This window comes from Clinocottus analis, unplaced genomic scaffold (assembly GCF_023055335.1).
Source record: "Clinocottus analis isolate CAN_PGR_092001 unplaced genomic scaffold, fCliAna1.0.p SCAF_9, whole genome shotgun sequence".
NCBI classification, from domain to species: Eukaryota; Metazoa; Chordata; class Actinopteri; order Perciformes; family Cottidae; genus Clinocottus; species Clinocottus analis.
The window spans coordinates 8,939,722-8,950,558 of NW_027176251.1; the positions used below are offsets into that span (position 1 = coordinate 8,939,722).

General features: G+C 40.8%; 2 protein-coding genes across 2 annotated transcripts; one reads left to right on the plus strand and one right to left on the minus strand.

Moving 5' to 3' along the window:
- Nucleotides 1-279: 279 nt before the first annotated feature.
- ppp1r8b (protein phosphatase 1, regulatory subunit 8b) lies at nucleotides 280-4,584 on the minus strand. Its single transcript, XM_068569997.1, has 7 exons — nucleotides 4,495-4,584; nucleotides 3,871-3,931; nucleotides 3,379-3,532; nucleotides 2,709-2,926; nucleotides 1,795-1,939; nucleotides 1,572-1,636; nucleotides 280-1,315 (listed from the first exon to the last, which is right to left on the minus strand). Exons 1-7 carry the CDS (start codon nucleotides 4,545-4,547, stop codon nucleotides 962-964), a joined length of 1,050 nt encoding a protein of 349 aa, XP_068426098.1. The 5' UTR covers nucleotides 4,548-4,584; the 3' UTR covers nucleotides 280-961.
- A 1,060-nt stretch (nucleotides 4,585-5,644) lies between these two features.
- Nucleotides 5,645-10,610, plus strand: themis2 (thymocyte selection associated family member 2). Its single transcript, XM_068570775.1, has 6 exons — nucleotides 5,645-5,747; nucleotides 6,134-6,274; nucleotides 6,356-6,781; nucleotides 7,655-8,877; nucleotides 8,999-9,116; nucleotides 9,570-10,610. Exons 1-6 carry the CDS (start codon nucleotides 5,645-5,647, stop codon nucleotides 9,680-9,682), a joined length of 2,124 nt encoding a protein of 707 aa, XP_068426876.1. The 3' UTR covers nucleotides 9,683-10,610.
- The last annotated feature ends 227 nt before the right edge of the window (nucleotides 10,611-10,837 follow it).

Here is a 10,837-nt window from a genome sequence, read left to right on the forward strand (position 1 = left end):
AATTGTAAACTATTTTCCGTTACATGTTAGACCAATTAACTGCCAACATAGAAAACTGTAAATTCTTGTACTTACAGTATACTACAAACCATTTAAAACTCAATATATATTGGAAAAAGCTAACGGACAGATGTCAACATACTGTTTGGACAGGGCAAGTGGCTTTTATAAGCAGAAGAGTCCAAATCAGTAACGAGAAGTTTGCAGTCGTCACGTTTTATGGAGTGTCACAAATGGACTTTGACATGTTGAGGTTGGTGCAAAAGGCCATTAACCTGCAACTCTGCAGCTAAACCGCATGGAGAACTTTGACCATTGTGCACAAGTCTCCATCTAGTGGCTTGTTGGACAAACACAAAACACTTGAGTTGTCATATTGTTCGAATACATGTGATGGAAAGGCTTCACATTAGATGAAGAGGTTTTCAAAAATAAAAGCAGCCCTCTGTTTTGATAGAAACTGACTTCATGTCTGGATTCTCCGACTTTCCTGACTTCTCACAGTAAAATATTTTATATAAAAGTTTTTGATTAACAACATTTTCAAAAACACTGACTGAGTGAAAAAAATGTTGAAAAAGTGATTAGAAAAAAAAAATACACCGTAACATCCAAAACAGCCATATCCATGAAGCATATCACTCACAAACAAACATAGGCAACTGCACCTCTGAGGCTCAAACGCTAACTGCCAAGTCTTGTAAATGCCTTTTAATTGTGTTTGCAATCAACAAGCTTCTGATGTATTCCTGCCAACTTATTGACTGCTGATGTAGCACTAAATGTTAATGATATCTTGTGACAGACCACAAAGGAATTGTGTGGTGCCTTTTGTGATGACAAGGAGTAACACGACAAATAAAAAAAAGAACATTTGCGATCTGAATGACTCCACCTTAGCCAGGTCACAGTCCCTGATGTATCTGCTGGCAACCTGAGAGTCAGCAGCTTTGAGAAATTGTTAGATGAGTAGTGAAGGGGTGGGTTTCTTGCCCGGCCAAGCTTCTTTGGCATACTTCTTTTTGCGTGGCTCGTTGTGTGTCTCTGGTAGATAGGGGGCTGTGACAGGCGTGGGGTTGAGTGTGACGGGGGGCTGGGGAGCCTCTGGGGCCAGGTCCACCTCTGGCGCTGGATTGGGGAAGGGCAGAGGAAGGCCTCCCTGCATAGAAGCACCTCCTGGAGCTCCTGTTGGCTGGTTCTCGTGACTTGTGGGAGGTAGGTCCCCATAGAGACCACCACCCAAGTTGTAGCTGTGGATGCGCTTTGAAGTCAGGTCATCCAGACCAAGAGTGTTGTGACCCTCTGATCTGCGTTTCTGCAGCGGGCATGACAGTGTATTAACATCACCAGTGATACATATTCCCAGTCACACATCACAACCATTGCAGGTCATACATCTCTCACCCATCAGCTCACTAATGAGCACATTAATTTTGGTTGAAACAGATCAGAAGCACTTATTCTGAGAATGCTGGTGTCATGCTCATTTAGTGAGCTACACATGTTACAAGTTATTCATTTTTCTTAAACACAGCACATGTGCTGTGTGACAAAGGAAAAACAAAACTTACCTTGATGGGGATGACAGCAGTCTGCACCATGTTTCTAAACCGTCCCACCGAGGGGTCTATATCCTCTGTAAGTGTTAAAAAGGATCACAGAATATTTTTCTTCCCTTATAAATAGCAGACATCCACATATCCACATAAAAATTAGTTGTTTCAACACAAAGTTGTTCAAGGTATGAGGGATTCTTTGTGTTTAGTTCAATAAAGCCTCATCTCTGATCCATACCTGGGTTAATGATAGAGTCGTCTTCATTGAAGGTTACCCTGGAGTTCCTCCGTTTCCTCTTTGGCCTCTGGATTTCCAGATTACCCTCCTCAATAGTCAGTAGGGAGATGCGCTTGTTGTGAGCTGTGTTGAACTCTGTTAAGTTCTGGGGAGATGCACACAAGCATTAATATCAAGAGATTACTACTTTACAAGACAGCAAAATCAATAACAACTTGTGTGATGAAACTAAGAAGACACTATAGGCATAAACGGGTTATATTATTATTAGATCTTTGTCAATGTTATGTTCCATTTCACTTATAGAAAGTGCATTTTGCGATAATACTACTCATACAAACAAAAACACAAACTGTTAAGACTTTATGAAGCCGATTAGCAGTCTACCTTGTGGACAAAACATTTGATAACAGCCATTTTTTTTTCTCCTTTTGTTTAAAGGCTGATTTATACTCGGGTTTTACGCAGTGACGCAAGCATGCAAGACACGCATGGACCCCCTTGCGTAGTCAAATCAGCCATTTTGCGTGCTTGTGTGCGTCACCCAAGTTTTCTGACTATCCGTCAAAGCTACGCGAGCTGTTCGCAGCCCGCAAGGCTGTGATTGGTCTACTAACCACATCTTTTTGAGTCTCGCATTTATAGAACCCGTCGGACAGAGTATAAGCACACGCAGATGGCGGTAAATTCGTGGAGGAAGATATTGGTGAACGTCGGTGTGCAGGTCGACTCTAAACGACCGTTGCCCCACCTGATGTTCTGCCGTATGGAAAAGGCACGGGAACTTTAAACCAAAACGAGTCCGTCGATCCAACTGCGTGGCCAGCCGCAGTTGTAGTTGCAAGAGTATAATTCGCCCTTAACTCATATTTGAGAGCATGATAATATTGTTATTATCAAGAAACCCAATGTACCTCCAGCTCTGTCTCTTCTTCTGGAAGCCCAAGCAGTCCTTTCAGCTCTTCGTCCTCTCCTGTCTTACTGTCTCCTGTGCCCGCAGTGCCTTGGGTCTGGGGTTTCTCTCTGATGGTGTAAGTCCTTGTTGAGGCCCCAAAAGATACTGTCGAGTCTATAGGAACTTGTTGAGGCTTGTGCGCCTCTAGACGGATGTGTCCCAGGTAAGTGCCGTGGGCTAATATGGTGAAAATCACACAAAGTCAAATGGGATTTAGTTCTGGTTGTAACCATTTTATGCAAAGCTATTCAGTACTTTGTCTAAAAAATTTCCAAAAAGAACAAAAAATAAGAAAAAAATCGCAAATCGCTTTCTTTAGTTCAACAGTCCAAAACAAAAACTATTACATTTACAGGTGTATAGGATAACAAAGCTGGAAAACCCTGCCTTGACAAAATTGTAACTAAATGATGTTGAACAATTATTAAAACTACGGATCTATTATCAAAATTGTTGACAATTAATTTTTCCCCAACAGTGAAGCTCGCTCTCTCTCTCTCGTGTATTTCTTGGCCAGAAAAAAATATTCTTTGCCGGTTCGTTTTTCAGCGATGCACATACGTATGTCCAACCTTTCTGGTTATAAATATAACATGAGAATACAAGTGTGATTGTGAATGATGTCTTACTGCTGTTGAGGTCTATGAGAAAAAGCCTTTTCAGGTGTTTGTGGTAGACCAGGGCAGCGTGTACACGTGAGCATGACTGGTGGTCGATGGTGAAGTCACACCAATCCGGGTTCCTTCCAAACAAGTAGTACTTCTTTTCATCTATGATCAGTTTCTAGGGGGAGAGACGGTCTCTGTGAATCATGGTCGTTCAAACAACTGGCTCCCAGGTACGTACAACATCTTTGTGCCTCTGATTCATAACTTAACAGTGTTGCTTGTCACTGAAAAGCTTAAATCTCAGGGCGTAATCTGCTCTCGCACCGTTTGAAGCCATGCAGCCAAAGAAAGTCAGAGGTGTGCAACACATCTGGAACAGGGTGGACCTGCAGGCTCGTATCTGGTGCATTTACATCCCATAATATGATCCATTACATGCATTAGCTCTAGTTCACAACAACAGCTGGCTGATGGAAAGGCCACCGTGACCTCAAGTAAAACAGGTCGAGTTACCTCCATCAGCTTGTCTCCCTTCATCACGTCGAGATGGAGCCCCTGAGGCGGCTTGCCCGCCCTGAAACAAAACACTTGGTGAACGATTTAAACATTTACAAAGTACACAAGTCCCGGCATCTGTGCAACATTGATCATGCCAATAGATCAATAGCCAAACAACGTTCATCTTGGCATGCTTAAAGGTCCATTTATAATAAACGAGTGCTTGTGACGATGGACCTGTGCGTTAGCTCGTCGTCTCACTGAAACGTTTTGCAGCGTTAGCGGTCGTCATCTATTGCAATGTTTTTAAAACACTAAGACAAAAGAAAAATGCATGTTAAAAAAACACTATGCAACGACTGAGCCCCTTCTACTGATAGCAGACACCCTTCAAATTAAAAACGTGAAGCATCTTCTTTTAAAAACGACAGAAAACGCCTCACGCCATTTGTAAATTAAGATCAACGTGAACGAGTTAGCGCGCTAGCTGGGTTAGTTGCTAACGCTAGCAACAGTTATTACAAGCTTATCTCTGAGTACGAGGTCAGTTATATGAATGAGTGAACGCTGCTTTGCCCATTTGCATCTCGTATTGCATTAAAACATACAGTTACAACTTTAGCATGTGAATTTTCTCACCATGATGGACAATCAAAAGGAGGAGCACTTTCTTTGCTTATTTTAGTCGCCATCTTGCCTCATCTTCTCATAGCCGAAGTGCATGTTGGGTAAACGTCACTTCGGGTTACTGGGAGTTGTTGTCTACCAGTTCAACACATTGCATCCAAAGTAGAACACCAAATATATGTATTAATATGCATTTTGTCCACACAATTTATTCTGAACTTAGTTACAATCGTCATTGCGCTAACAACTGAGGGGAATTAAAGTAACCAAGAGCAACTTTGAATTCCCTCAACAACCACTAGGGGTTCTCAGAGCCCAGATTTCTGTCTCAAAATAAGCACGCTGCAGTAAAATGTTTTTTCTAAATGTGTCAGATTCGTGTTGTTGTGGGGAGGTAATGGTTTGAGGGTGAGGGGCTGCCTTTTCATGTCACAGAGAGAAGTGGGAGGATGCCTAGTTTATTCTACAGGAAATGAAGGTGTTGTCCTTTTCCACCATATGGGGGCAGAATACTTAAGTAGTTTGACAGGGTACATTCCCTACATGAAAGACATGGCAAGTGTCATGGCAGACTCAAGAAACCCCTTTTCTTGCTGAGCTGGAATAAATATGTATGTCCTTCCTGTCAAGTAACAACTATTATTGTTGTCTTTTGGTGTCAGTGCTGAGGAACAGATCTTTGTGTTTGGCCAAGTTGTTCATCTTGATATTCAAAAACTAGATCGTTTTTTGGGGATGTTTTAGACCCTAAAACAATCTTTATCGAGAAGAATCTGTCAATTTGAGAAAGAAGGATGTAACTCTTTAGGAATGTTATGTGTGCACGTCAGCAGTTATCAAACACACACACAAACACGTGACACATTTCCTGATAAATGTATATATCCCAGTGTATCTTGTTCTATTTGCTTTTGTTATTAGCAAATCATGCTGAAATTAAATAAATTACAGAGTAATAACTCGGACATCTTCTTTCACAACTTCACAAAAGAATATGTGATACCACTTGTCCTCTGCCTGTGAATGTAACCACTGTGCAAACAGACACAACTTCCTTGTTCACATTTGTGGTTTCTTACTGAGAAAGCAGCCTCCTTTTGCGCTTCACTTGACATTTGCAGTTTGCCTTCACTTTGGATTGCATCGCACTGAGGAAACAGTGATGGCAGGCACAACTGCTTTGCCACTTCAACAATATATTGCTTCATTGGACAACTCTTCTCTGCCAAAACTTCTACAAGTTTGCTCTGGAGTGTATTTTCAAGGTAAGCATTTGATTGCTTTGTTCATTAAGAACTGAAACTGTTTGGTTAAATGAGGACAAAGATTAGCGATTATCTGAAGAGATTAGATCGCTCTCCTGCTCTCTGGATTTCTGTTTTTTGTCTGTTTGTATATATTGCATACATTTGTATCTGTAAATTATGCATCTTTCTTTCTTTTCTCAACCCTATGACATATTGTTGCCAAATAAGACAGTGAGCTTTTGTTTAAGTTGAAAGAGTTTTATTGCTCATGAATGGTAATTGTAAAAATGTCATATTTGCTAAGAAATGCGCTAAGAAAGCATGTTATTTATACCTCATATATCTTTTCATCCATTTTGTAATTTAGTTCCTTATTTGGTAAACATTCACAATCTCTGTCTCAGGTTCAATCTATGAAATCTCTGGAAGTGAAGTGTGCTTTTCCACTGGGGATCTAATAAAGGTCATTGGCATTGAGCTCCTATCAGTTTGCTGTGAAGACATCAACAACAATGAGACGTTCGAGCTGCCTATCAACCACAAAGGTTGGTCTTCAAACAAGATTCTTGTGAGAACGGCTAGTTTTGCTTCATAGCTGCCCACTGACACTTGGTGCTGTTTCTCAGGTTTGTTCCAGGTTGTTCCAGAGGAGATGCCATACGCCACACTCGAGGAGATGATGAGCCTGAGGCCCGTGGGCCTGGAATCATGCCTTCCCTTCACTTTCACCAGCCACTCCAAGATCACCGTTGGCAATTTCACACTGGGGGCCGAGAGAGCTTTGACGGTGCTCTCCATCGAGCGCCATGAGGGCAAGGAGGATCAGTTGCGCTGCCAAATTCGAGGACAACAGGAAGCCTTGGCAGATGTGTGTATCCCACTTTCCTCCCAAGGGGAGTTCAGGGAATGTGAAAGCGAGGAGCGCTTTACTCTGCTGGAGATCATGTCCTCGCCGTGCCTGCGCAGTCGAAGGTTTCGCCTCATGAACACCACCAAGAGTGAACGGCCCCTTGCCCTCAGCCCAGTGTACCAGGTCAAGGCCATCATGAACTGTGAGAATAACTTACTTATGCTATCTGCATTTTGAAAACATAATGGTTATTATTTTCACATTGTAAACCTGATCAAAATGGATTAACATTTTTTGTGTTTAAATTGCCCTTACTATACTCATTATTTTCAGTTTTTTTGTAAGTTGTTGTCTGTCTGCTTATGTACATGTGTCCTCCACTACTCATTACTAGTGCTTTTCTGTTGACTGTTTGTTTGCTCATGTTGTCAAGGTGGCCACTTTATTTGCCCCTTTTTTTTTTCTCCTTCCTTCCTACTAAAAAAATAAAGTTAATAGTCAGTTATGTGCAGGCTAAGATCTTAAAAACCTAATGATGATCTCAACTGCTAATGAACTTTATAATAAGTCACTTCTGTCCAGATCCTTCGTCAATTGACTCAATATGAACTTCAATAGGCCTTGCATCACTTTTGTTGTCGAGTCAGACACTGTACATACTTATATACACTTCATATACACTGCACATACTTTTCATTTTTGCACTTTATTTATTGTTTACTTTCCTAAATTAATACACTCTACTGTTTTGTTGTATATATTGAGTATTTTGCATTCCTGATATTGTTTGTCTTGTTTGTGTCTTTTATGTAAGTTGATTGCTACTGTGACAAACTAATTTACATAAATAAAGTATCTATCTATCTATCTATCTATCTATCTATCTATCTATCTATCTATCTATCTATCAGTATTTTTCACAGTTTTCCACTGTATTCTTCCACTGTACACTGTCACTATTTTTTGCTTACAGTAAAGGTTTTGAATATATCTTCCGTCACTGAAGAAGCACACTGTATTATCAAGTTCCTCTACAACATTTTTTAACATAATTTCTCTTATTTATTTTTTACAGTGAGGAAAAACATCTTGAAGTTCCCCTCCAGCTTAGAGGTGGATGTGGTCGATGTCACAGAGATGTGCGATGATGTGAATTTTGTGACCCCGCTTAGTCTGACGGAGGTTTTTTCCCAGCCAGAGGAATCCTTCCCTGTAGTAGCAAAGATACTGGAGGGCCCAGAAACCTGCTCTCTGTTCAGGTGCAGTTGGCTGCCAGAACTGAGCAAGAACACCAACATCATTTTCCACAAGACAGGAACCTCTGCCATGATTGTATTAACCAGCTTAAAGAGCCGAAAGACACAGCAGTACTTCCTGGTATCTCAGCAGTACGGTGGACGATTTCGGAAGCGGCCAAGAGAGTTTAATTCAGTGTATGAGCTGTATGTTGCTGCCATGCAGGCACCGGGTCTGAAGGTGAGCGTAACAAGGAGCTGTGAGGAAGATGATAAGGAAGGCCTGCCTGCCCTCAGTGTGGGTGAACAGCTGGAGGTTGTTCGCTTAGAAACAACCGAGTTGCCCTGTGAAAGCAGCCTGAGACAGAAGCAGGTCGTCGAGGCTCTTTTGTGTCAGCGTCTCCAAGAGCCAGATGATGAGGAAGATGATGATGATGATGATGATGATGGTGACAATGAGGAGGTCAAGCAGAAGGATGAGAGAGATGACATTTTTCTGCCTCTGTACATGCAAGGTCACTTTGTGGAACTCATAACTGATAACAAGAAGTACAAACTCAAAGACTTGGGTAAAGAGTTTAGTTTGCCGCTGGATGTGAAAGTGGTGAGCCGGGACACTGAACTCGAGACTGATCCCCTGGTTGGGTTTGCGTGTCTCAGAATAGAAGGGGCCATGTTAGAGCCCACCATCCAAGCGAGCTTTCTGCATAGGCCAGACCACTGTTTTGAGATCCCAACCCAGTGGCTCTCTATGTCCGTCTCTTTTACCCAGGAAGCTCTGCCGTGGCCCAGCGGCCAACCGCCTAAGTGTAATGTGGATCGGGTTACAGAGGTGACAGACACCTTCTTTTATGAATATCGCAGACAGGGAAATTCAGATGAAGCTCCTCCACCTCGACCACCAAAGAGAAATCTGTCATCTTCGAAGTCTTCCGAAAAATCATCAAAGAAAACATCCAAGGCAGCCAAGTCCAAGCACGGACCAGACAAAAGAGTCCCAAATAAGGAGTTAGCCGATTTGACTCTGAATAGCAAAAGAAGGCCCCCAGCTCCACCACCTCCAGTAAGTTCTCACGGTCAGAAACAGCGTGTCATACAAATACATGACGCTTCCTCTTTTTGCTGTGGTAAATAAGTTATGCTCAAGAAATCTAAAGGTTTCGGACTTCCTTTTAACCATGCAGGCTATCTTGGATGATCAACCTCCACCAGTTGTAGCCCGAAAGCAGGCAGCCGTCGAGATGAAAACAGGCAAGGCTCTGCCAAACACGTATGTGGGAAGGGAGGAGTCAATGCAACAAGGTGAATCTCTTACTGCCGATTCTTATCACTATTACTACACCCATACTAGAAACAATTAAAGGACAATGCTGAAATTTTATAATTTTTATTAAGACCAAAACCAACAACACTTTTTTTAAAGTGACATTACTAATTAATACACAGGGACTCTGTTGTTTATATCATCCGTCACTCCATGGTGCGTTTGTTGGGGACTACTTTTGGAAACAGATTAACACATATTTTAATTATGCATTTGTGGCACCAGGTCGTTGTATATGGAACTCCAAATACACTAAAGTCTTCGTTTATGCTAAATGACGAAGCGAAAACATTTCATCTATTCATTTTTAAATATTTATGGATACAAATAGAGCTCTATGACAGAAGCTCAACAAGGCTTTTCAATTCATCCTTGTGCTGTTTGTAATATTGAACACTACTGATTGATTAACTGTACCCTTTCTTTTTTAGTGAAGCGATTGGGGTTCACAAATGATGATGACAGCGACCATGACTATGAAACTGTGGATGACACTTTTGCAGCAGTAGTGAAGAAAGCACAAGAGAATAGCATGTTTTACTAAAGTTGTGTGCTGCAGATGATTGCATATGGTCGGCCTGAATTAAGAATGATAAAGGTGAACGTCTTAGTGGAGTTTTTAAGCTCTTTCATCTTGAATAGTTGTTTTGTATTGTACCCATGTGGCATAGACTTATATTGTGAGACTTTATAGTCAGACCAAGCAACCTCTGTCCATGAAATCCTAAATATTGTTGAAACTCATTGAGATTTAATTTGATTCTGAAAATAATTGGTCTTAAGGTTAGATATTTAAGTTAAATATAAAATAAAATGACCCAGCTTTTTTTTCTTTTTTTTGACATGAATGCACCGTTTAAATTCTTCGCTGTGCCTGTGTCACAAACTGTGGTTGAACAAATACTACCATTTGTGGTATTTATTCTTATTGTACTCATTGAAATGTGAAACAGTACATTTGTTCAAACTTGTCAAAAAAGCTTAGTTCTATAGCCATATCGTCTTATTTCTTTACGTTTGCATGAAAATACCATTATACTGTGCAATTATTAGCTGTTTTTGTACATAGTCCTTCCTGGAACGTCAGCAACACCTTCCAGTAAAATATAGTGAAAGCACAACACCACAAACAGCCTAAAAATAATGCATATTTACAAGCTTTACGGAGATATTACATTTTATCGTACAGACATTTGATGTTAATAGAAACCTCTTTTAGTATAAACGTATACATTACAAACTCTAAACAGAAAATGCTCAAACCAGTCTGGGAGGCACAAGATGCAGCTTCTCACATGAATGGCCATGTCATAATGGTAATACAATAGCGGAAACTCTCCCAGTTGTGACAGCAAACAAATGATCTGACAATACAGAAAAGGTGCTAGACAGTATCAAATCCTATTTTTACTAATCTATTTTATTTTTATTTACTTTCCCTTTATTTCATGATTGGATCCATTTATTTCTTTTAACTACTGTAGAATAAGAAATCTGTAGTTTTATTTTGTATTTAAGATATGTATCATCCCTAATAAAGTGGCTATGTGGTTTATTCAAATCCGTGAACCAGTGCGACCATGTTGACAGATGTGTTTGTTGGTCTACACTTCTGCATCCTGCTCAAACTGAATGTGCCTCAGTTGGACTTAATCTCGACGATCATCTCTAGCGTTACCCTAAGATACCGAATGCAAAC